Below are 26,072 nucleotides of genomic sequence, written 5' to 3' on the forward strand. Positions count from 1 at the left end.
AAAAAAAAATATTTTCCTATTTTAAAGGAATCATTATAACTAAAACGATAGCAATCTTACCAACATCATTTGCATATTCTGTTTTCAAGACTTGAACGTTTAGCTTATCAAAAAAACGATATTCTATTTGTTAAACCTTTAACAATAAAAAGAAATTATATTAGATAATTCATAACATTATTATTTTTTTATATATTATAATCTGAATATGACTCTTTAGATTTCAATTGGTTTAATCAATATAGTGTTATAAAAATACTGAATACAGCTATAATACATTTCAACACATATAAACAATAAGAATGTTATGTGTAGGCATGTCATTTAAAACAAATATGTAGTATAGTAATGTTTTTATCAACATAATTTTATCTATTCTATTAAACATAAATTACAAAACAATACTTGCTTATTTTAAGTGTTTTGTTTTACGGATTTTTAATTAATTTTTAATAAATTTTAACCACTTCATTTATTTTCTTTTTAAAAAAATTCAACATCATTTACTACAAAAATACAAAACATAACTTACGAGTGTTTCATTATATCTTTTACATTCATTTTATCACTCAAGAATTTATTAATTATATTTACTATAATATTTTGACAGCATTTATTTGCATATTAACCATAATAATTCAACATGTTTGAATTTAATTGTCATATTTGTGACAATAATTCAAATGGTAACAAAGAGTTTTTTTTTTTGTTTACAGAATCAGTCGGTATTTACATTCGGGTACCCATTCAGGTACGAGTTGTTTCTTTTGGGTATCAAGTTTTTTTTTAGATTTTGAAATTAAGCTTCACTCAGGTATTATAAAATTTTAGATAGATTTCGTCGGGTCTTTCTAAAATATTAACACATGCACGAGCGTGCAGCCCAATCTCTAGTGATTCATTAAAGGGTATCAACGACTTTAACTTTTTTCAAAAAGAATTTGAGAATTATATTTACAAAATCTTGAGAGTTTAATCTTACTAAATTTTTATTGTTTTTGTTGTGAATTATTTTAATAGAATTTTGGTTGTTTAAGTAAATTGTGATATAATTAATGAAATATTTACAACTGTCACTTATTAATTTTTATAAGATTTTAATTTTAGTAATATATTACGATTTATGAATTTTGTAAAAAAAAAAAATAGTTGTTCAAAAAAAAAAGAATTTTGTAAAAAATTATCCATTATGTGATTTTGTTTTATAATTATTGTTAAGAAACCGCATTAGTGTATCACATCTCCATTTACAACTTTACTAATTATATCACTCTCAAATTGCATCACTTCTGAGCATGAACCGTTGTCAAGTGCTAGTGTTCAGAAAAACCGCTAGACGATACTAAAATGCTTTGTAGAGAATTAGCATCCGATAAACTGATTTCTAGAACATTGTCAAATGCTATTCAGAATTTCAGAGCCTAAAGCGATTGGGATTGTTACGAGCGCATGATCGATTATGCGACTTGGTTATTTGGGCTTTAAAGATTCTAACAGGCCCATAAAAAGAACTCTAGTGAGGTCCAAAAACAGAAAACTTAATGACGTCTCTCTCAGGTAGCTTTTCTTGAAGAACAAGAGAGAATAAAGTTTTCCTTTTCTCTCCTCAAAAAAGGCTTATTTTTCCTGATCTTTGTGTTTTCCACCAAACCTACTTTCAGATTTCGAATCGTCAAAGATGGACTTCGAGCTTAGATCTGCGAGGGAGAAGCTCGAGAGAGAGCAAAGAGAAAGGAAAGAAAGAGCGAAACTGAAGCTCGTGCGAGAGAAGAAAGCCAAGGATGCTGCGATTAAGCAACGCGAAGCCATCGAAGCTTCTCAGAGAGCCAGAAGGCTTGACGCCATCGAAGCCCAGATTAAGGTACTCTATCTCCCCTTCCCCTGCCCTGATTGTTAGTTATAGAAATTAAAAATTCGAAAATTAGGTGTTTGTGTGTTCGGTAATAATCCCCAACTCCTGTCTGAAAAATCTCTGAAACTGGCATTATAATCAAATTCACAAATGGGTATTGTTCCTTTGTAGATTTGAGATAGACCCATCTTGCTTTAGAAGTTGGATAATATATAAAGTTACAATCTTTAGTTAACTGCAAACTTTCTGTAGGCTGATGAACATATGCAAGAGAGCTTAATCGCTGGAGGAGGTGTAGTCTTCGAAAGAGTCTTCCAAGCTGTTCCTTTCCAAGGCATTGGCGACAAGATCAAACTACCACCGTCCTGCTTCACGGAGTTGTCTGATCAAGGAGCTTTCGACAAAGGTCCTTTGTACTTTGAGCTCTCTGTAGACTACCGAGATAACAAAAAGACAACGCACTCTGGCGTTCTCGAGTTCACCGCCGAAGATGGTACCGTTGGTCTTCCACCACACGTTTGGAGCAACTTGTTCTCAGCACAGGATCCGATGGATGTTCCTTTGGTGCAGATCCGTTACATCCGGCTACCTAAAGGGACTTACGCCAAGCTTCAACCTGACAACCTTGGCTTCTCAGACTTGCCTAACCACAAAGCCATTCTCGAGACTATTCTTCGCCAACACGCTACGCTTTCTATGGATGATATTCTCTCGGTAAGTTATGGGCAAGTCTCTTACAAGCTTCAGGTTCTGGAGCTAAAACCCGCCTCGAGCGTTTCGGTTCTGGAGACTGATATTGAGGTTGATATCGTTAGTCCAGAGATAGTCTCGGATCAACCGAGTCAGCATGTGTTGAGGCCGCTTCTGTTTGGGAAACCTGAGTCTGGAACGGTTGAGGAAGGGCGATATGATTACTATAAGTTTACTATTGATGACTCTACTCTAGAGAAAGTAATGGCAGGAAGCGTCAAAGTTATTGTAAAGATAGATGTGGAGAAAGATGGAGCGGATACTGATCTCTATGTATCAAAGCACCCGGTTCTATTCCCTTCTCTTAACCAGCACGAGTGGTCTTCGCACGACGTCGGTTCAAAGACGTTGATCTTGGAATCTAAGGAGAGAGTTTTGAGCTCAGGGACTTACAGTATAGGTGTCTACGGCTTCAAGGGAACAGTCAAGTACCAGGTTTCAGTACTAGTCCAAGAAAGCAGTAATGGAGCTAAAGTTGGGGAACGGGCTGTATCATCTTCATCAGATGTTGATACGGTAGAGTGTAGGAACTGTAAGCATTCGATTCCAAGCAGGAGTATCGCGTTGCACGAGGTGTATTGTAGCAGACACAACGTTGTTTGTAACCATCCTGGATGTGGAATCGTTCTGAGAGTTGAGGAGGCGAAAAACCATTTGCATTGTGAAAAATGTGGGCAAGCTTTGCAGCCGACAGAGATGGAGAAACATTTGAAAGTCTTCCATGAACCTCTCAGTTGTTGCTGTGGGGTAGTGCTTGAGAAAGAACAGATGGTGCGTATCTGAAACTCTCATTGTTGTTTTCTCAGTGCCTTGTTTTTTTTTTTAACATGAGAGTGTGATTTTGTTGCAGGTTCAACATCAAGCAAGAGACTGTCCTCTTCGTTTAATCGCTTGCAGGTTCTGTGGAGATATGGTGGAAGCGGGTAACGATGCAGCGGATGTTAGAGACAGGATGAGAGGGATGTCTGAACATGAAAGTACGTGTGGTTCAAGAACTGCACCTTGTGACTCTTGTGGACGATCTGTGATGCTCAAGGATATGGACATTCACCAGATTGCTGTTCATGGCAAGAGTAGCTAACTTCGGTTTCTTTGCTTGCAGTGTTGAAATTGATTGTTGTTTGAACAGAGAAGAAGATCCATTTTCAAGGAGTTTGTATTATTTATGACATTTATGATTCCTTGAATGTCAAATTTCGTAACAAATCTTAACATTTATACCAAAAAAAAAAAAATTCGTAACAAAAGTGTTCAACTTTGACTTACCAAAAATGTCCAAATTTATACAACATAAACAAGTGATATAATATGTCACACAATGATGTTTGGTATGTAAGTGCCAAAATAATATAGAAATGTGAAAGCAATTTCAATATATTTAAAATTTAAAATTTTATATTTATAAAACTTGGAACTAAGAATGATAAGATTTATAAAAAATGACTTCAATCATTTTTAACAAAGTACATCAAACAAACCTATTTTTAATTATGTTGTAAAAAGAAATAACGAATTCAAATTTTCATGGATAATATTTTCTAATTAATCACTTTTGGTATTTCACAGATTAATCCAATTTAACTTATTAAAACTTCTTATTAATAATACATTTTATAAACCTACCAAAAAAAAAATAATACATTTTATAAATAATACATAGTTTGAAAGTTTTATTCAAATGAGCTGAAGTATTTAGAAAATGTCTTATTTAGAAGAATTTTTTTTATAACCAACGGATTTGGACTGGGGGTGCTTGAGTGATAATCCCAATATAGTGAACCCACAGTTGGATTTCTGTTGGTCACTTAAACTGCCATAAATGGTAAGAATACGTAGTTGCTACGAATCTCGTGAGATTAGTTGATTAACCTCAGTCGCGGAATCTCTACGGTTATAAAAAAATAATAAAAAAATCTTATTAATAAGAAGTTTTATCTGATTTTTAGCAATGAAATTTCACTATCGAAATTTTTTCTCAACTTAGTACGAAAATCATTATGTTTTTGTATTAGAAGATAAGAAACTAAACGTTAAAACAAAATCATATTTACTTTTATTAACTATTTCATATTCTTAGAGGAGATTTATATTTTATAATAAAATTAAACTTTTTAAATGTGAAGTTTGAATTTGTAAAATTTACCTCAATTTAAAGAACTAATTACTTATATAATCACAATGTTAAAAAGAAAAAGAAAAAAAATCAATTTTATGTAAAAGAAATCGCTGAACTTTTTATGACAAGTTATATGATAGTAATATATTAATGTATATAAATATGCTATAAATATATGACACATATATATTTATACGATAATCAAATATAGAAAGCCCATATCAACAAGTCTTCTGTCTGGCAAATAAGACATCTTATCTTGACCATGTTTTTGAAATAATATTTTATTTCCATATTTCCTACGATTTTATCTTCGTTCCCGTGTATTAAGTGCGAGTGTAACGAGTTTGTTTGAAATAAGTCTAATGAGATGATACGAAAACATATACGAAATGATGTCAAAAAAAAAAAAAAAAACATATACGAAATATTTTTTCGGTCATAAATTTAACCCCTTTTCTGAACGGGAAAACAAAAACTATATATATAAACGGTATATTTAGCCGCAAGAAATAAATGATGAATAAGAAGAAAGGAAAAACATGTTTAAAAAAGGAAACTCTTAAAAAAGAGATGAAAGAAAAAAAATCCAAAACATAATTTGAGCGAAGAAAGTAAATCACAGTGGGTCAGGAATCAGGAGTCATGACAATGATGGATTGTCATGGGTTTTATTTAAATTAAAACAAAACCAACTTGTGAAGTTTCTTGATAATATCTAGAGTTTTCATTCTCAGTCCATTTTTTCTGTGGTCGAAAATAGGGCAGTGAGGAAGAGCTTTTGTACTTCGCAAGTTAACGAAAAGGGGTTTAAAACAAAAATCTAAATAAAATATTATAAAAGTTGTCTTCAATTTGCAGATTAGCTTTTGACCACGCATTCCTCCATGATGTATATACTTTACTGTTGTCCATTGATCGTAAGTAGCTTTAACCCAAAAGAAGAACCTAATTTCTTGGTTTATTCAAGGTGTAAACGCATGGGTGGTAGATTTAATGATAGCTGTAACAAAATTCACTTTTATCAACGTGTATTATAGCAAATTTGAGTATGGGTGATAATATAGCATTATCGTTAATATTTACTCCACCTACGAAAATATTAAAAATATTAAGAACATCTCTAATGTATTACTTTATTTTCTATTCCAAAATAGTATTATTCTAAAATAGAATTGGATTTTAATCCAATATATTAATCTATTTTTTACTCAAAAAGAATTATTTTTTTTAATTTAGTTAATAATTGTTAATAATACCTTTAACTTATAAAAATTTAATAAGTAATCCCAACTATTTTATGTTTACAAATCTTCCATAAAAATATATTTTATTTAATTAAATATTTATTATTAAAAATACAATAAATCATAGAGTATATAAGATATTGTATTTTTTATAGTAATGAGCATAGAATATTTTCTTCCTACCAAAAAAAAACATAGAATATTTTCCTATAAATAATTAATTAATATATTTTGTAACGAACAATGAGATTTTTTTTTATCTTTGATTTTCCTAAATCGAACAAGAAAATTTTCGTCTTCTGTAATTTAAATATCTACGGATATACCTTCTCTTTCAACTTCAGTTGGTATAGTTTTCATCATATGCAATTTTTCTAATTCAAAAACAAAATTATGCATTATAAACATAAAGAAAAAAATAAAGTTTGGGTTTGTTATTTGAAATTCTTACAGGATTCAAATGTTATGCATATATCAAGCTCAACAAATATAAATATTATCAAATCGAAATGTTACCCACAAGATAAACAAATTCATCTATTATGTTTGAACAATATTTCATCAATCTTGGTAGTTTCACCGAAAGAAATTTACTGGATTAATAAATTACTTATTTTCTATTATATCTTTTTATTTATTTATTTTTTAGTTTTGATTTTTATTAGTTTATGCATCTTTCATGTGAAATTATTAAATAATCTTTGTGAAATATAATTTTTTGGAATATTATATTTATTTTTATGTTATTGTATCATTTAAAATATTATTTAAATATAAAATTACAACTTCAAGATTAAAAAAATCATTTCATAAATAAAAAAATTTAATTCCAAAATAGAGTAATTGGTAGAATTACTCCATAAATAGAGTGATCTTAGCTATTACTTTATTTTGTAATCATATATAAAGCAGAATTGGAGAAGATTTTATTCTAAAATGAAGTTTGGAGTCAAAAGTGGAGTAGAGTTTGAAATGTTCTAAATACTATGATTTTATTATTCTTAAAAAGGAATAGTAATATATATGTTTTTGATTAATAACATTCTCCTTTGCATTAAGAATGAAAACAAAAAGAAAGAAACATTACATGGCACAAATTTGCCGTTTAATAAGAGCATTTAGCTGTACCATTCTAAAGTTTATCTTAGAGAATAGGAACCTAGAGTATACGTACAAAAGACATAAATAATCGATATTTTTGCGTATTTTGGCAAAATCCACTGTCACTGTATGATACTGGAATGCAGAATGGATCCAAAAAGTTTTCAATTATTCACCGAAATAAGTATTAAAAATTGGAAAATATCAATATAGTGGTTGTGATATTTTGTAAACATGTGTTCACATTCGCTAAATACCATCTCTTTCTTCATGGCGGCTCCATATCTTTATCATATCCACGTAATATATTATGTTTAAACCAAGAAAGCCAATAAAAATCTGAACCACTAGTTAAAGCAATTCATTGGAAGCTTTTCACTAATAAGAGTAAAACTAGATTTTGACCCGCGCTTGAAAAACACAGGGTTGTTGGATTATATTATAATACAAAGTTTTATTATATCGAGAAAACATAATTTTTAACAGCTATAATTTACAAATTAGTTTATTTGAGATTTTATATGTACACTTTTACATAAGTTTTTTTTCGACATGAGAATTATATCCGGATCAAAAAAACAAAGCGAACCGACCCAAAATTATAGGTTTAGTTCAGGTCCAGAGAAGATAACCTATTGGGTTTTTTTCGACCCGCAGGTCTTTGTTTGAGTTCGGGTCCTATCCTAGACCAGATCATAAATATGTGTTTATTAGGTATATTTGGATATTTCGAATATGTTTCTAGTATTATAGATATTGTTTTTAAGTTTTTGGTTTACGATTAGAGTTTTGATTTCAGGTAGATTTTTCAAATTAAAAAAAAATTGGGTATTTGGATAAAATTTTGGATATTTTTCAGTTCATCGTGTCAGATTTTGAATAAGATTTTAAATTTTTAGGTATTTGAATTTTTTTGGTATTTGTTTGGAGTTTCAAATACTTTTCGTGTTTCGCATATTTTCAGATTTTTTATATATTTCGAATTCATTTAGGATCTTAAATACCCGAACAGATGTGGACCCATTACGTCCATATCAGATCCAACAACTTTTTGATATAGATTTTTAACGTTATTGTACAAAAACATGGTTGATGAAATATTTTTCTGAATAAAAGTATCATAAGAAATAATATTAAGATTTGTTAAAAATATTTAAAATATTGTATGTTTACAATGATTAATGTATTATCAGAAAAATAATAAATAGTTATACATAACTCCAACAACTTTTTTATATTAGATTTTTTAAAACTCTTTCCTTTTTAATAGTATTGATTCGTTTTAAGTAAAAAGTATATAAAAGTATAATATCTAAACAAATAATTTTCAAAATCTTGAATAATCAATACTGATATCGTGAAGTTGGGTTAGCTTTAATAGAACTAATGGATTTCTTCATTTTTTGAAGGTAACATGAATATTCAGAAAAAACATTTTTAAATATGAAAATATTATCAAACTATAGACGGTTGAAAATTTAGTATATGATATGAGATTTTAGTAGGAAAGTTTATATATGATATGATTACTTTATTATAAACGAAAGAGGAAGTTAGAATGTACACATATATGTCTTGTAATTTATCTTGCTTTAAATCATATATTATATAATAAAATGATAATATAAAACATTAGTTTCAATGCTTTTACGATTAAAAATCAAAATGATAAATATAGTAATGATTAGGATTTAAGAGTGAGATTTAAATAAATAAAAGAATTGACTAAATTATTGTTAGAGAAATATATGGTAACATATTGCTAGTATAAATTTAAGGTAAGACCAAAAAATAATGAGTTAAATGAAAAGGTCCAAACAACTTTTATAGGTAGACTTTTTTAGACTCCTTCCCTTTTAATAGTATTGATTATTATGTTTAAACCAAGAAAGCCAATAAATATGTTTCAAAAATACGAGTAAAATTATTTTGTTATCAAATAAGTATTACAAATATTAGAAACTATATTCAATTAGTATTTCAAATCAAATACCAGCTGAATTGATTCTCAGTATTAGAATCAAATATCCATTTAATAAAATAATAACTTTTTAATTTGTAAAATGTTTATGTTGAAAACCATCCACTAGGTGCTTATATAAGTTAGAAAATCTTTTCAAAAATAAAATAAAAATATATATATATTAGACTAACATTTTATATAATTTGATTTTGACTTAGATTGTAAATACGATATCAAAGTGCTATTATTACAAAAAAAAATTATATTTCATAATTTCATCCAAAATTTTATATTTTATATTTAGTTAAAACAGTTTTTCTACCAAAAAACAGTTTCGTTTATTTTTTCAATTTTTTTAAGAACAAAGACTCTGTTATAGACTCCCACAGTAAGAATGGCCTTTCACAATACATTTTCCAATTGTAAAATTTTTAGAATCTATTTCCATCAAAAAACGGAAAAGAAACGTTAGGAGACAATTCCAAAACACATTCCAATATCATTGCCATTTTCTTTTGTCACGGCTTTGATTTACTCTCCAGTCACTTTCAATACCAAAAAGCATCTTAGTTTTTTCCTTTTTTTTTTCCTGCTAATATACAGAAGGCTCACGTTCTGCCAAGTGCGCAACAGTTTCTCTTCTTCCCTTCACGGATTTAAACAATGAATGCGCCGAAGTAATCTCTTATTTTGTCCAATGTATTTTCATACATATTTCCTATAAACCCGGCAAGAAAAAAATCTGTTTTTTTTTTTCCGTAAATCTCCATAGATACAACCTTCTTTTATCTTTCCTTCTTCAGTTTATGTTGCCTTAACCGTTTTAGGCAGAAATATTTCTTACAAGAACAAGAAAGCTTTGTCTTTTACCTCTTGTACAAACAAGGTAATGAAAGAGAGAATCTGTTTTCTTTCTTCACTTTACTTTTAAGCAAATCTTGTTTCTTCAGTGTTCTTAGTGACTGTGACCGACGGTTGTCGTCTTTGTTTACAACTTTTATTTTTGTCATTACATCATCAGCTCTCAAAGTATTTAACTCCCCAGTTTTGTCTGAATCTTTCCTTTCTTAGTCTTTAACTCCCCAGTTTTGTCTGAACCTGTTCTTTCTTTCTTAGTTTGTTTTTCCAGGAAGGTAAAGACATAATAGTATCTTCACACTCCCATGGCTACCATAAACGAGATTGGAGTAGCAGCAGCAATAAATATAGTCACATCAATTGCTTTCTTGATAGCTTTTGCAATACTCAGGATTCAACCAGTAAACGACAGAGTCTACTTCCCTAAATGGTACCTCAAGGGCCTAAGAACTAGCTCTATACAAACCGGTGGCTTTGGAAGCAAGTTCATCAACTTGGACTTCAGGTCCTATGTTCGATTCCTCAACTGGATGCCTGAAGCACTTAAAATGCCTGAACCAGAGCTCGTTGATCACGCAGGACTTGATTCTGTTGTCTACTTGAGGATCTACTTACTCGGGTAAATATATTTATATGTAACCTCACAACCCTCTTTTCTTTTCTCCAAAGCTCTTTTACTTAGGGGCGAAGCTAAATGGAGTAAGGATGGGGCAGTTGCCCACCATAACATTTTTTTAATTTAGTGTAATTCTTATAAAATTTTAGTGATGCCTCATTTCTACCCCGGATAAAAAAACAATTTCTAGATCCTCCACTGATGCCAATGGTTTTAACCTGTAGGCTCAAGATCTTTTTCCCCATAGCTTGCGTTGCTTTTACCACAATGGTGCCTGTTAATTGGACAAACAAGGGATTGGATGGGTTGAAGCACTCTAATATAAGTTATAGTGATATTGATAAGCTCTCTTTGTCAAATATACCAAATGGATCAGACAGGTGAGATATACTTTTCCAACTTTGGTGCTTTTGTTCTTTGTTCCATTAGTGTGAATGGTGATTCATTGGTCTTTCATGTTCCTATAGATTTTGGGTGCATTTGTGTATGGCTTATGCAATCACCTTCTGGACGTGCTTTATGCTGAAAAGAGAGTATCAGAATATAGCTTTGATGAGGCTACAGTTTCTTGCAAATGACGAAAGGAGACCCAACCAGTTCACTGTAATGAAACTTTGAATCTTTTTTTTTTAAGAACTCTTTGAGTTTAGCTTTCTGATAGAATCACTCTGAAAACTTTTTCATTAATGGTAGGTGCTGGTAAGAAACATTCCTGTAGATCCTCATGAATCAATCTGTGAACTTGTTGAGCATTTCTTTAAGGTCAACCATCCAGATCATTACCTCACTTTCCAGGTAAAATCATTTTCTGGTATATCCATCTCCTGGCTTAGTTTCCGGGTTGACGGTTCTTGATCTTCTTTAACTCAGGCAGTCCATGACGCAACCAAACTCTCTGAATTGGTTCAGACAAGGAAACAAATGCAGAATCTGCTTGATTACAATATTAACAAACACATGAGAACTCTAACTAAAAGACCAGTAATAAAGGTGAGTAAAGTCACATTTGCAAAAAGCTTAAGTGATGTTTTTATTCAAGACTCATTTTTATTGTCTGCAAAGCAGATGGGTTTTCTTGGCTGTTGCGGTGAAGAAGTTGATGGAATCAAGTACTACACGTCAATGGTCGAGAGTCTAACAAGAGAAGTAAAGCGTTCAGCTCAGCTACTACTCTATATATGCTATTTGCTTTTATTCTCCAGTCAATGCTAACTTTCAAATGTTTCAGATAACTGAGGAGAAACATAGGTTAAGGACCGGGACAAAGTCGATAGTTCCTGCAGCTTTTGTGTCTTTCAAGAGCCGTTGGGGAGCAGCGGTTTGTGCTCAAACTCAACAGTCAAGAGATCCAACAGAGTGGCTAACCGAGTGGGCTGCAGAGCCATGTGACATCTACTATGACAATCTAGCATTGCCATATGTCGACCTTAAGATAAGGAGGATAATAGTGGCCGTGGCATACTTCTTCCTCACCTTCTTCTTCATGATCCCAATAGCATTTGTACAGTCGCTGGCCAACATCGAAGGGATAGAGAAGAATTTTCCATTCTTGAAACCCCTTATTGAAGTGTATGTCTCTGTCTTCATTTCCCATAAATAACATCAATCTTTGTTCTTTCTTGTTGATAGAATCTCTTGTGTGGACAGGAAGTTTTTCAAGTCTATCATTCAAGGCTTCCTTCCAGGGATTGCACTGAAGATATTTCTCATGTTGCTCCCAAGAATATTGATGCAAATGTCGAAATTCGAAGGTTTTATCAGCACATCCTCATTAGAAAGAAGAGCAGCAAGTAGATTCTACATGTTCCAGTTCATCAATGTTTTCCTCGGAAGCATTGTCACCGGGACTGCCTTTCAACAGCTAAACAGCTTCCTTAACCAGTCTGCAAACGAGTATGTATCTAATTTTAAGTTGGAAGTCCATGATAATCTCAAATTTAACATGTTTCTTTTGGACATGTTTTTAATGCAGTATTGCAAAGACAATTGGCGTCTCAATTCCAATAAAAGCGACCTTCTTTGTAACATATATAATGGTGGATGGATGGGCAGGAGTTGCTGGGGAGATACTGAGGTTGAAACCTCTCATAATCTATCATCTAAAGAACTCTTTCCTGGTTAGAACAGAGAAAGATAGAGAAGAAGCAACTGATCCTGGAACCATAGGATTCAACACCGGTGAGCCTCAAATACAACTCTACTTCCTTCTTGGTCTTGTTTATGCAGCAGTTAGCCCTATCCTTCTTCCCTTTATCATCCTCTTCTTCGCCCTGGCTTACGTCGTGTACCGTCATCAGGTGAGAATAACCGAGTCCTTTTCCTCCAGAGCTCGAGCATAGTTAGGTAGTAATGAAGAATTCATTTGCATGCAGGTTATAAACGTGTATAACCAAAAGTATGAGAGCGCAGGGAAGTTCTGGCCTGACGTTCACAGGCGTGTGGTGACCGCACTGATCGTTTCGCAGCTTCTCTTGATGGGTCTACTAAGCACGAAAGGAGCTCATAAGTCTACTCCTTTGCTTCTTGTGCTTCCGGTTCTAACCATCGGTTTCCACATTCACTGCAAATGCCGTTACCAATCTGCCTTTGTCACATATTCTTTAAAGGTTAGTCACAAATTAACTAATGATCTCTAGTAGCTTTGAGTGAAATGTGTAAGATTACATTTTAGCCATCTTTCTTTTTACCTTTGTTTTTATCAGGAAGCCATGATTAAAGATACACTGGAGCGCACACGTGAGCCAAACCTAAACCTCAAGGCTTTCTTTAGAAATGCGTACGCCCATCCAGAGTTCAGAGTTGGAGAAAATCTGGATCTAGAGATGGCCATGGAGAAGCCTGATAAGCTGCCAGAGCTAGTGGCCACTAAGCGTGGCTCATGGAGGAACACTTCTTTGCCTAGCAAGCATAGCTGACATTATTATTCAACAGATCTTGCTTTTCAACATTTTAACTGTGATTCTTTTATGTTCTTGTACATATGAACAATTGTATTAAATGCAAGGTGAAAAATACAATTGAAGAAGCACACGAGACGTTACAGTTTTAGAATTGTAGCAACGACCCAGTAAAAACATTGACCTTATGGATAACCAAAATTTTCTCTCAGGAAATCAAATCCAAATTAAATGAAAGTATTAAGAAAATTTAACGAATGTAGACTTCTAATTCCTTGGTAACAACAAAATTATCAATTTATTATATTTTACATTTTGTAGTAGATCATTCGAGAGAACTGCCCTTATCATATATGGAGAGAAAAAAAAAAACAGAAGTTTCCGGGAAAATACCGAATTTATTATGTTCCATTTAAAGGCTAGCAGCGACGTAGATATACGACGCGCTATCGTAACAAATCCTGACCGCTCATCTCGCCAAATGACTCACCTCCTTGGAAAATATATAAACCTCAAAAGCTGTATTTCCATCTTTTTCCAAAAAAATCAATTATCTTCCTCCTCCAGATCTGTCTCGAAGACCGTTTACCAAATCCGCCTGAGCCATGGAGAAACCGTACGGATACGCGAGCGTGAGCATGAGCGGCGTAGATCGCTCCGCCGGGAAGGATATCGATCTTGAGATGGGAGAGGCGACGCTCTACCCTGGGCTAAGCTACGGCGAGAATCAACTCCGGTGGGGATTCATCCGCAAGGTCTACGGGATCCTCTCCGCCCAGCTCCTCCTAACCACGCTTATCTCCGCCGTCGTCGTCCTTAATCCTCCGGTCAACGATCTCCTAACCGGATCTCCCGGACTTCTCCTCTTCCTCTGCATCATCCCTTTCGTCTGTACGTAACCTAGATCTCATTCTTCGCATTCTATTTACATTTAGTCTCCGTCGGTAGGTATCAGATTTGATGTGGTGATTATGATTCTTAAGGTTTGATCTTTGATTCGTCCTTGTCGATGTGCTGAGGAATATATTAAATATTCTATTCTTGTTTATGTGATTGATTGCTGCAGTGATCTGGCCTCTGCACGTTTACCACCAGAAGCATCCTGTTAACCTCATCCTCCTTGCCCTCTTCACTATCTCCTTGAGCTTCACCGTTGGTGTCAGCTGTGCTATGACAGAAGGTTCAAATTCTAGTTTCCTCTATTGTCATTAGAACTTCGAAATTCTTATAACAATCTATTTTCTGTTTTCATCAGGAAGAATCGTCCTTGAAGCCTTGATATTGACACTGTCCGTGGTCGGATCTCTAACCGCATACACTTTCTGGGCTGCAAAGAAAGGAAAAGACTTCAGCTTCCTTGGACCCATTCTCTTCACCAGCCTCATCATTCTTGTAGTGACCAGCTTCATGCAGGTTTGTCTCTCTCTTACGAATTAAGCAAAAACATCTCCACATATGCATAAAGGAAATGCTTACATTTTGTTATATTAATATTGCAGATGTTCTTCCCGCTTGGCCCGACCTCTGTTGCAATATATGGAGGAGTCAGCGCGCTGGTGTTCTGCGGATACATAGTCTATGATACCGACAATCTCATCAAGCGTTTCACATATGACGAATACATCCTCGCATCGGTGGCTCTCTACTTGGACATCCTCAATCTCTTCTTGACCATATTGCGTATTTTGAGGCAAGGTGACAACTGAAGGAAGCCATACAAGATGAGGCTTCTGTGATGGGATTTACATTTTGTGTATATCTGACTTATGTTTCGAGTTTTTTATTTTACTATATGCTGCTATGTGGTTAAACTGTTTGGTAAAACAAAATCAATTGAAGTCAAATTTTCAATGTTAAATAAATTTGGTAGATTTTAATAGCCGACTTGCTTGCTTGTCCTTGTTTCTTCGTGTTTGATTCGCATCTCCGCACTTAAACCCAACCAAAACTACAAACCTTCTCTCCATCATTCAAAGATACATCTATGTTACAATTGAGGTTGTGTTACTCTCCATTTGATTGGCTATGTAGGATGTCATTGGCGCAGAAGAGGTTGAAGGATGGTCATGCTCGAGTCTCATCCTCAGTTTTTTACTGGTTATTTTGTCTATGTTAAATGATGAAGTAAAAATCAAACTTTGGAGTAGATGTTGCTCGGTTTGATTTACAACTTATAATATCTAATCCAAAACTTGGATTTCTTGGTTGACGTGGCCCAACCAAATCTTCTGAACATAAGAAGCATGTCATCTCTAAAAAGAATCACTCATTCTTTCTCCTCTGCTCCTAACATGGAGACCCTTTTCTCTCCTCGTTCCCTCTCCCCTCCTCTCACCATACCCACTCCGAGTCCCTTGTCTTTACTCAGACCGATCTCTTCCCAATCCGCCAAGCTCACTAAACCAGAATCTCCAGTTCCCCAAAACTTGTCAACCAATGCCAAACAGGTATAGTTCATCACTTTGGTTAAATCCTCTTCTTTTAGGTTTACCATATGTGTCTCTTCTTGACAAAATAGGTACTGTTCAGAACTAATGAGTTTGTGTGGCGTTTTACATGTATGCATTCTTAGAGAAGCTTCGCCTTTCTTATAGTCTTAGTGTTTGATGGTTGTTTATCTTGACACCGTTTCTTAAGGCTTGTGCAGTTGGGAGGAGGAGATTGATGATGGGTGGCTTGCTCATGTCTGGTTTAATAGTTTCAGAAGCCAATCTTCCAACATCAGCATTTGCTTTGACTCCAGTGTTCAGAGAGTACATAGATACATTTGATGGATACTCTTTCAAGTACCCTCAAAACTGGATTCAAGTCAGAGGAGCAGGCGCTGACATATTCTTTAGAGACCCTATTGTCCTCGACGAGAACCTCTCGGTGGAGTTTTCTTCACCTTCTTCCTCGAAATACAAGTCTCTTGAGGACTTGGGTTCACCTGAAGAAGCTGGAAAGAAAGTACTTAGACAGTACTTGACTGAGTTTATGTCCACTAGACTCGGTGTCAAGCGCGAGTCTAACATTCTTACAACTTCCTCCAGAGTTGCAGATGATGGTAAACTCTACTACCAAGTCGAGGTAAACAACATGTCTTATTTTTGGTGTAGAACATGTCATGATCAACACATGTTCCCATTGTTTCAGAGTTGCATTGTTTTTTATTTATTTATTTATTAATCATAGTGTTTGACCGTTTGTGATTGCAACAACATGTCTTATTTTTTTCGGTCCACATAGCTTCACTATGCTACGTTGGTGTTTTAAATATTTTGATGGATTGACACAGGTGAACATAAAGTCATACGCAAACAATAACGAGCTAGCTGTGATGCCGCAAGATAGAGTGGCTCGTTTGGAATGGGACAGGCGTTACCTCGCGGTTCTAGGAGTTGAGAACAATAGACTCTACTCACTGAGACTCCAAACACCTGAGAAAGTTTTCCAGGAAGAGGAAAAAGACCTAAGAAGAGTTATGGATTCGTTCAGAGTCGAGAAGATTTAGAGAGAGATGTAGCCATTGGTTTACAAAAAATCTTGTTGCTGGTTATGTTCCCTTTCCCGTTCTATTTTTGTAATATTAAAGCATAAGCCAAGCTAAGGTAAACGCTTTTTTTACATGAACTTTTCAGATTCGTTTCTTGATCGGAGGAGTTTATAATTTCAAACCTATCCCTACAAAACCGGTTGAGTTAGATTAATTTTTGAATAGGATGGCAAACTAAGTTACAAAACGATCAGATATCAACTGTTAAACAGGCTAATAAACTTTAAAACAATCTGATTGTTCATCATTACTTTTTTTATGAAATGGTTAGTCAATTGATCAAGAAATTAACTAATCACCATGGAATCGGTTAACTTATAACCAAGTTGCAAGAAAATATTTCTGGTTATGTGTGAGGGTTTTATTATTGGTTTAGGCCTTTCAAAAAAGTCCCTCCTTAGGAAAAAAAAGAAGAGAATTATTGAGAGTAAGAGGCAAAGAAGCTTTTTCCGTAGTACAACATGTAAACATCTTTGTATCATGTGTTCTCCATGAATCCCAAGATAAGTATATATGAGTCTCATACTGAAATTAAATATAGCTAGGACATACATAGTTGATTCTGCTTTTTTGCCTTTGAATGGTTCAACATTCCCTGGCATATGAGCTCCATCCAGAGCACCTATACAATCCTTAAAAAAGGCCATAGTGTGGATCATCTACTAGAACATGACAAGCATTTGCAAACTCATTCCTGAGAAGTAGCACAATGTCTGTTGTGAGTTTCAACAAAAAAAAAACTTGAAAACTTCATCTAACATCTTCTTCATAATAAGAGAATACTAGTATCTCTAAGATAAAACATGTATGGTTGGATATTTGCCCAACCATCTCTAAGAACATTACAACACTAAATTCTACATAAATATGACAAGTTTTTTTTAGATTATACTTTTCTGATAGTCTTACATACACTTCTAAACTTTGCATGGTTCATGCGAATAGTATCATAGTTTTGTACCCCAAATTCGTTGATAAAATGTTGCACATCACACCAGCCTCCACCTCGATTTTTCATCACTTGTTGTTTGTCAATATTTCATCCATCACTCCAGACGTTTAATCTATAAGTGGTTACATGTGTTTCTCCTTATCTACTATCAAATTTATGTCATCATCCTCAACTAAAAACATAAATGTAACTTGCAAACCGCATAAGCATATTATCACATACTTGACTTTTCATTATATCTTAAGGATCAAAGCTACATAAGTGTATGTACCGTTACATAAGATCCTTGCCTAAGAACGGCTGATCGACTAGAGTTGCATTTCAAAATAAAAAAAATCATAGGAAAGTTTTGTAGAGTGAAACTCATTAAAATAAAGTCATGAATATAATCTCATAAACATGATTCATATTAGACTAAACATAAACAAGTCTCCATGTATCTCTGCTTTCACCGGTTGCATACTCCAAATAGAGAACCTTATTCTCTTCCTCTATATAAGACAAGTTTTTTTTTTTTTTGATGATTTGCAGGATCTTTCTTGAGATGGTTAATAGAGGCTTTGTGTAAAAGAGATTACACCCTTATAGTTGGCAAAGAGTATAGAACCTCCCGAAGCTGACTACAACTAAACTCATGATGGTTCTCTTTAGACAATTCTTGTGGGAAAGAATCTTGTCACGCGATTAACCACTCTTCCTAATCACATCTGCCACAACGTGTATTGCTTATGCAACCCTTGATCTTCTCTTATTAGAATTTGACCTAGAAGAGGAGGGGCCAACATTCCTTGATTCAGATGTAATATCAATTTCTTGAGTAGGGATATATCATGCCTTGGTTCAGCTCCAACATCAGTTCCTTGGATAGGGATATCATGCCTTGATTTGGCATCAACTTCAACATAAGCATCATCCACATGATACGAGTACTTTGTATCTAAAACCTCTTCACCTTGTTGAGCAGTCCGACTTCACATCCACTAATATAGACCGTCCCAACGACATTCTCCATCAAATCTATGTCTGGTACCTGTTTATATTTTATTTCTCTAGCACCATGCCACTCCTGAAGCAAGGAGAACACAATTCAAAGTGGGAAAAAACTTTAGTGTAAAAAGACTTACACAGCTAGTTCATTAGTCAAACACAATCTAGATAACAGTACTTTCTTGAACTTAGTGTCCAAAGAATCAAATACATCAGTGTAAACAGTCTAATACAGAACCAATGAACTGAACACAATAAAACGTTAATTGCTGTATTGATATAAGAAGTGATAACATACTGAATAAAAAACTGAACCAGTGAATCTAAAGGGATCATAGAACTTGTACCTTGCATTGCTTGCTCCATCATTCCTCACTCATGTTGATGAATCCAGTTGTATCAAAACCAAGTCATGTTCTGTTCCGACTCAACTTCTTATAAGATTTATATTGCTTCTTGCAAGTCTTGAATTTGTTCCCAAATTTTCTTTAGGAAAGTCTCCCAGCCTCATTAACCATTTGTTTTCTTATGTTCCCTTTCTGTTTCTCATCAAGTCTTAGTTGAAGAAAGAAACGTGTTTGTTAGTTATTCCATGTAAGATACTTTGTTAAAACACACAAACATTTATCAACTATCTTAGTTAAAGATACATATATTAAAAGTTTAGAGAGGAAAATTCTCACATCAGTATCATGGATGGATGCAACTGTTTCTCTTTAAAAGTGTCAGCAACTGGAAGGCAGAATAAACACATACATAAGAATTGGTTAAGAGTAAACATCTTCAAAGTAAACAAGCCAAACAACTACGAACATAACACAATAGAACATAAACCTTCGACCATAATAATGATAAAAAGGATTCTACGTTCATAACAAAAAAGAAAACTACAGAACTGAATTCTATAATGTCTAATCTCACATGTGCTCACTGACAAAAGCTTTGAGATGTTTAAACGAAGATCCTCCTTCCTTCACCGTCTCCGCCGCTAAATCTCTCCACCTCACCGCGTTTCCTCTAAACTCCTCCGACTTCTCCTCCATCACTTCCTCAATGCACCGCCGTATCTCCCCACTCTCCACCACAACCTCTGCATCTTCTTTCTTTTCCATCACTCTCACACCTGACCTCCAACACTCTTCTAGAAGCTTTGCATTCGTCATCTGATCAGTCCACTGTGGAAACGCAACCACCGGAACTCCGGCGACCAAGCTCTCCAGCGACGAGTTCCACCCGCAATGCGTCACAAAACAACCTATCGATCTATGCTTCAAAACCCTAAACTGATCGCACCAAGAAACCACCATTCCTATCTCATCCAGCTCTTCTCTGAAACTCCTTGTGCTCTCTTCTTCGTTCTCTTCCCCATCTTCTTTACTTGTGTATAACTTATCCGTAATCACCCACAAAAACGGCCTCCGACAATGTATCAACGCCTTGCAGAGCTCCACAATCTGTTTCTTGCTCAACACGGCAAGTGTTCCAAAAGAAATATACAACACGGTTGAATCCGTCTTTGTATCCAGCCACTGTATGTATTCAGCGCCTCTCTCGGAGTCGGTCCTAGATGTTATCAGTGGACCGATGGGCAGAATCTTGAAATTATCAAGAACCGAGCTAAAAGCTTCTTCTTCAAGCTCTTGGAAACTATTGACAAGGATCTTAGGGTTTTCCTCTTGCTTCAGCGACTCTATCTGTTCTCGAAACGCCGGTAGGAGAAACGAGTACGTGTTTGCAGGGACGATGAACGTGGGAAGATCACGGAGACAAAACTGTGGCAGAGCAGGTAACTTAATAGAGCCAGAAGGGTCGTTATTAGCCATCTCTGAGATTGCATCTGCGTAGCCGTTGAAGTAGTGATAGAAGATGGAGAAGACAGTTACGGGCTGGACCCAGAGAAGAGCAGATGGGATGTGAAACTCACGCACCAGCTCAGCGACCCAAGTGAGGAGGATGGTGTAAACCACGCAGGTAAAAGGCCGGTTTTGAAGCCGGTTATCTTCGATTAGTTCGGTTAAGGTTTCTCTGCCGCGTCTTTTCATCTCAGACATGTAACGTCCCGCAGTGTCTTGGCGAGCTTTGTCCGAGGAAGTGGAGGACTTGAAGCCGTCATCGTGGCCATCGGAGTAAGTGGCGAAGATTAGGTTTTCAGGGACGTTTTCTTTGGAGAACATACGGCGGTTATAGGCGGAGATAGGGGCAGCGAAGGTGACTCTAACTCCGGCTATTGTTCCGGCGAGGCGCTTGGCGAGCTCGAGAGATGGGTTGATGTGGCCTTGTGCTGGAAATGTCACGAACAGAAAGTGTTGTCCGGTTAGTGATTTTGGTGAATCATTATTGTTATCCATTTTCTTATATTTTTGGTGTTGTAGTTAATGGAAAGACACTATACTAGTTTAGACTTATATAGAGATTATAGCGACACAGATCTAAGTGATAAAAAGTATACTGTGAAAAAGGGATAACCCCACTGAGTGCATTGGACAGCTCAATTTTGTGACGTTAGTGATGACGAAAACTCTCAAAGATAGTGTGGATTCAGTGGAGGCAAGTAGATGACAATTTGTCCTGTCCTACTAAATTATTGATATAAAACGAACGTGAACATTCTTTTTTTTTTTTTTTTTTTTTTTTTTTTTTTTTTTTTAACAGGAGGTTCAAAGGTGACCCGTAATCCGCACATGGTTTCCGTTTGCCCAAAGGCCCGTAATCCGCACATGGTTTCCGATTGCCAACCATCTAATCCCCCTGGCCCGGAACCAGCCGGCACTAATACCCATTACCCAAGGACCCAGCACCAACGCCGCGATAACTTTAAACTTGGGGAGGGCGTAAAGCATTCCGTGGCCACAGGGGGTATTCAAACCCGGGTCCGTATTGATGTGTTAACAACCTCAAGACCACTAGCCCACCACCCTGTGGTTAACGTGAACATTCAACTTAAAATAATATAAATACAATTTTTTTTTAACATTATATGACAATATTTTTCAATCCTCTAAAAAGACAGAATTGGAATCCAGTATAACAAAACTACAAACCTTTACTTGAGAATTAAAGGCACCGCAGAAGTTATGTTATCTTATTTTGCAACTGATAACATAAAATGTGGCGGTTACCGTCGTAATATGCAATGTAATAATTATTGTAAAAGATGTAAAAAACCAAAAGAAACTGTCACATATGTTATTTCTAATATTCACCAATTTTACATATATTGTCTTTATCAACAACTTCGTCTACTCGTAACATTTTTTCGCTACCGAGCATTTATGCCAGTATGAATTATTTATTCCAGAGGAAGAATATCATCGTAGATCAAGATTTGGATATGAATTCTTATCCCAGAATAATCTAGTACTAGACTTTGATCCGCGCTTATAAAGTGCGAGTTTATTTTTGAAATTAATTAAATTATTTATATATAATTTATATATAATATAATGTATGAGTTTGGGTACATTACCTGGTGCACTTAACCATACCCAACTGAAAAAAACTAAAATTAAGCCGAATTTCATAAAAACCCGAGCATATCCTATATCTTTGGAACCGAAAAATAGAAACCGAATTAAGAACCAAATCAATACTTAAAATTTTAAAATACAAATTATATACCTATAAATATTAATTATATTTAATTTCTAAAAAACAAATATCCTAAAAATACTATTTATAAACCAAATTATGCAAAAAAAAATTAATGACTCAAATATTTTTTATTCAAATAACTATTAGTTAATTATTTATCTTATTTTTTTTTCAAACAACCTAAACTGCCCGATTTAAAACGCGAGATATTTTACATTTGTGAAAATTCAATGAAATGATCCAACAACCTTGTTGTTTAAGTAGATTTTTAAAGAATCATTCCCTTTTAATAGTTTGATATCTAAATATTGTAGATCATGAGCATAAAATATAGTGTAAAACATTATTGATTAACAATCACTATGATAAGAGATATAATTAATTTATAAAAGAAGTGTATTACATAAAATAAAGAGTAATAATATTTGAAAAGTAAGATTTTGAACCATGTTTTTAATTGGATGATTGTATTATTAGATGGTCCATCATGAAAAAGTTATATATATTGTACTAATCAAGTATATAGTTCGTTTTAATAAGGAAGTATAAATAATAAACAATAAATAGTATATATAGACGGTTGCATGCATATAAATGCAAATGAGGCCAAGTTTCTATAATTTGATTATTTCTCCCTTTGGTATCAATATTAATTAATACTAACGTATTGTTATAGAAAGGAGAAAAAATCGGGTAAATATATGATCTTGAATAATGTATTGTTACAAACATATAAGGTAAGAGCATAAAAAATAAATCTAATGAAAGAGTCCAAACAATCTTTTAAGTAGATTTATTAACACTCATTCCCTTTTAATAGTATTGATATTTGGAAGGTTCGAAACGATAAACTATTTAGGACATAGATTGAGACCCTTTGGAATTTGTCAGATATGCAAAAGGCGAATGTCAAGCTTTATTCAATGCAAATGAATCAGTATCCTTATCTCTACATGAACATTGTATTGACGAAGCACAAGTCTTAAACTTGGGTAATATATGTATGGTAGAGAGTTCATAGACCTCTACATCTCAGTTCAGTGGATGTAGATGGACTAGGATGGATAGTTTAGGCAAGATTCAACTCATAGAGACACATAACTTAAATATGGCGATATGCTACTTTGCATACATAATTAGAAGCACTGAGATAGCTAGGGAAACATGCTACTTTGCATACATAATTAGAAGCACTGAGATGGCTATGGAAACATGTTTCAATATTCCACATGGCCAGAGCTTTGAGACAAATTGCAAAGATCTAATAGCAACGATAAAGGAACCTTAAACTTGGCCATGTTTTGCAACAAAATTAGAGTCTATTCAAATTCTTCAGATATGTTTTCAAGAATTCCGGAAATCTCACATCCCAAGAGCGTAAAATGGAATTAATGATTCTCTAGCTAGATCTGCACGATCTTAAAAATTAAAATTGACTAAGACAGTTCCAAAAATGATTCTTTAAAAAAATTCAAAATTGACCGATCGTCTTAAAAGTGATTTTTACATAAATTTTGGACAAAAAGTAAATTTCATTTGATGAATGTCTATTTTGATAGTTCCAGTTTAGGTTTCAACTAATCTGGTAATAAAAATCTCTAGGAACTCAATTTTTCGCAAACACAGATTTCTTTGCTATTAATATTCTAAATACTGGATTTTAATTTTTCATATTTAAAAATTTTGAATTTTCTTTTATGTAGATTGCGGTATGTATGCATTGGTGGAGTTATTTTCAGCGTTCATATTATTTCTGTGCTATAATATTTTTAATAAAAAATGGACAGATTGTCAAATACTCAATATAATTCCAATTTTATCAACACTATAATATTCAAAAATCTTTCTTTTTACTTGGGAAGTTCGAGGTTTCTTTACGGAAGGAAAAAACAAGGAAATCAATTAGAGATCTTTATAATGTCAAAGTTAATGAATTATGCTTTAATAAAAATAATTTTTATGATTTTAAGTTTTTAACTTTGCAACTACATTTTTTTGGCCGATGATTTTTTTCTTGAGAAACATATTATCTTAATTTACTAGGGATATTGTTAACAATGAACATGTCAAGTTAGAAAATTATAGCTCAGAATTTTAAAATAAATGCTTATACATTCCATTTCTAATTTATGTATCTCAGATATTAAACCACCACTTGCAAACATTTAATTTGTACTCCTTCAATTTCATATTAAGTGTCGTTTTATCTTTTAAATTATGTTTCATTATAAGTGTCATCTTACATTTTCAATGAAAATATAAAAATAAATTTTCCAACTTTTCTTTTTATTTTTAATTCATTAATTAATAAAATCAAACAAAAATTTATACTAAACAGGAGTAAAACAGAAAAGTTAATAATTTTCTTAACTGGTGTGCAAAAACCTTAACGATACTTAACGTGAAATAGAAGAGCATTAATTTGCAATCTAAATAGCAACAATGAAGAAGGCAAAAGAACATGCTGGTGTGCCAAGACGAAGAGAATGCTGAAAATGTTTCAATTCTCGAAGAATATTCGTACTTAAAATTCATTTTTGAAAAAGAAGTTGGCATGGAAACGAAAGTGTAACTTGTGATGTAAGGGCAATTAATTATGACGCAAGTGGCAAGAGTTGGTATAAAACCATTCACATCGAATGTTGAATAATATATTCAACAGTTAAACATTATGGAGTGATTGTTTTGCTCCCTCTCTCTCTTTTGGAATTTGGATCCTCTGCCAGAGTCTCATAAGTCCGTTGACACCGGTCTTCTCCTTCTCTATCTGTAGTTACATGACTCTGACTCTCAAAGTGGGCGTAAGCAAGGAGATCGTGGATGATGTATCTCACCGGTGGCGCCTCGCATCAAAAGCCTCCATCTCAGTGTCAGCGTTGGCTCGTTTGGTCCAACAATGACATGAGTTTCCTTTGTTTTCTTCCATTTCTTTCTTTTTTTGAAAGAAAGTTTCCTTTGTTTTCTACATTGTAGGGTATCAGAAATGTTTCTTTAAATTGCTAATGTCTTTCCCTGTCTTTCTGCTGCGTGAATGAATCGTTGACGGTCCCTCTCTTTTGCCAGTTGTGGGGAGTGTTGACATGAAGAAATAAATGACAAGGAGTATTGTCATGAGGATCCACAAAAACCCATCCATCCACGGCTTATTATTCACAGCAAGACATTTCCACGTCAACCCATCCACGACAACTTATCCATTCGATCGTTGGAGTTTGAATTTGAATCTTGGATCTGTCACATCAAGCCGTTTCTCTCTAGTTTAATTTTGGTTTAATTCTTCTCCCATGTGTATTTAAATCACTTGTAAGACCATCTTTAACCCAGGTTATAAGTGGATTTCTTAACCTTGGGGTCCCACAAAAACAACAAAAATCGATAACAGAAGTGATGAATTAAGGATCGGTAATGGGCTGCTTTCTGCACTGTTTGCGGGCCCCACCAACACGTGGCGGCCCGCAATTGGATTGAATTATAATTTTTTTTTTTTTTTTTTTTTTTAGGAAAAAAAGTAAAAAACTAAGAACTTTAAAACGCATATAGCGTTAAAGATGCTGCTAAGACACAAATTAATCAAGAAAATTCTCTCTCCTTCTCTCTCTTGCACTTT

At 34.1% G+C, this 26,072-nt stretch overlaps 5 protein-coding genes across 8 annotated transcripts; 4 read left to right on the forward strand and 1 right to left on the reverse strand.

Annotated features, from left to right (window-relative positions):
* Positions 1–1,542: 1,542 nt before the first annotated feature.
* LOC103833509 lies at positions 1,543–3,820 on the forward strand. The gene is made up of 3 exons (XM_009109591.3): positions 1,543–1,861; positions 2,105–3,373; positions 3,453–3,820. Exons 1-3 carry the CDS (start codon positions 1,679–1,681, stop codon positions 3,681–3,683), a joined length of 1,683 nt encoding a protein of 560 aa, XP_009107839.1. The 5' UTR covers positions 1,543–1,678; the 3' UTR covers positions 3,684–3,820.
* Positions 3,821–8,803: 4,983 nt separating this feature from the next.
* Positions 8,804–15,277, forward strand: LOC103833510 (CSC1-like protein At4g15430). The gene is made up of 14 exons (XM_009109592.3): positions 8,804–9,915; positions 10,146–10,506; positions 10,728–10,883; positions 10,971–11,106; positions 11,197–11,298; positions 11,374–11,493; positions 11,569–11,649; positions 11,732–12,072; positions 12,151–12,396; positions 12,476–12,800; positions 12,876–13,109; positions 13,206–14,291; positions 14,467–14,813; positions 14,900–15,277. Exons 2-12 carry the CDS (start codon positions 10,193–10,195, stop codon positions 13,416–13,418), a joined length of 2,268 nt encoding a protein of 755 aa, XP_009107840.1. The 5' UTR covers positions 8,804–9,915; positions 10,146–10,192; the 3' UTR covers positions 13,419–14,291; positions 14,467–14,813; positions 14,900–15,277.
* LOC103833511 (BI1-like protein) lies at positions 13,934–15,281 on the forward strand. Its single transcript, XM_009109594.3, has 4 exons — positions 13,934–14,291; positions 14,467–14,580; positions 14,656–14,813; positions 14,900–15,281. Exons 1-4 carry the CDS (start codon positions 14,006–14,008, stop codon positions 15,104–15,106), a joined length of 765 nt encoding a protein of 254 aa, XP_009107842.1. The 5' UTR covers positions 13,934–14,005; the 3' UTR covers positions 15,107–15,281.
* Positions 15,282–15,593: 312 nt separating this feature from the next.
* Positions 15,594–17,041, forward strand: LOC103833512 (psbP domain-containing protein 1, chloroplastic). 2 transcript variants are annotated; one of them, XM_009109596.3, is made up of 3 exons: positions 15,594–15,847; positions 16,038–16,469; positions 16,678–17,041. In XM_009109596.3, exons 1-3 carry the CDS (start codon positions 15,644–15,646, stop codon positions 16,891–16,893), a joined length of 852 nt encoding a protein of 283 aa, XP_009107844.2. In that variant the 5' UTR covers positions 15,594–15,643; the 3' UTR covers positions 16,894–17,041. The 2 variants fall into 2 exon arrangements, with proteins under 2 accessions (XP_009107844.2, XP_009107845.1); XM_009109597.3 differs by having other exon boundaries at positions 15,598–15,847; positions 16,048–16,469.
* A 1,033-nt stretch (positions 17,042–18,074) lies between these two features.
* LOC103833513 (UDP-glycosyltransferase 75D1) lies at positions 18,075–25,948 on the reverse strand. Of its 3 annotated transcripts, XR_626211.3 has the most exons (4): positions 19,796–25,946; positions 19,558–19,606; positions 19,222–19,429; positions 18,075–18,953 (listed from the first exon to the last, which is right to left on the reverse strand). XR_626211.3 is itself a non-coding variant. In XM_009109598.3 (3 exons), exons 1-2 carry the CDS (start codon positions 21,220–21,222, stop codon positions 19,600–19,602), a joined length of 1,434 nt encoding a protein of 477 aa, XP_009107846.1. In that variant the 5' UTR covers positions 21,223–25,946; the 3' UTR covers positions 18,093–19,429; positions 19,558–19,599. The 3 variants fall into 3 exon arrangements, 2 of the variants coding, with proteins under 2 accessions (XP_009107846.1, XP_009107847.1); XM_009109598.3 differs by having other exon boundaries at positions 18,093–19,429; XM_009109599.3 differs by lacking the exons at positions 18,075–18,953; positions 19,222–19,429; positions 19,558–19,606 and having other exon boundaries at positions 19,612–25,948.
* Between the last annotated feature and the right edge of the window lie 124 nt (positions 25,949–26,072).

Source organism: Brassica rapa, chromosome A08 (genome assembly GCF_000309985.2).
Source record: "Brassica rapa cultivar Chiifu-401-42 chromosome A08, CAAS_Brap_v3.01, whole genome shotgun sequence".
Taxonomy (NCBI): domain Eukaryota; kingdom Viridiplantae; phylum Streptophyta; class Magnoliopsida; order Brassicales; family Brassicaceae; genus Brassica; species Brassica rapa.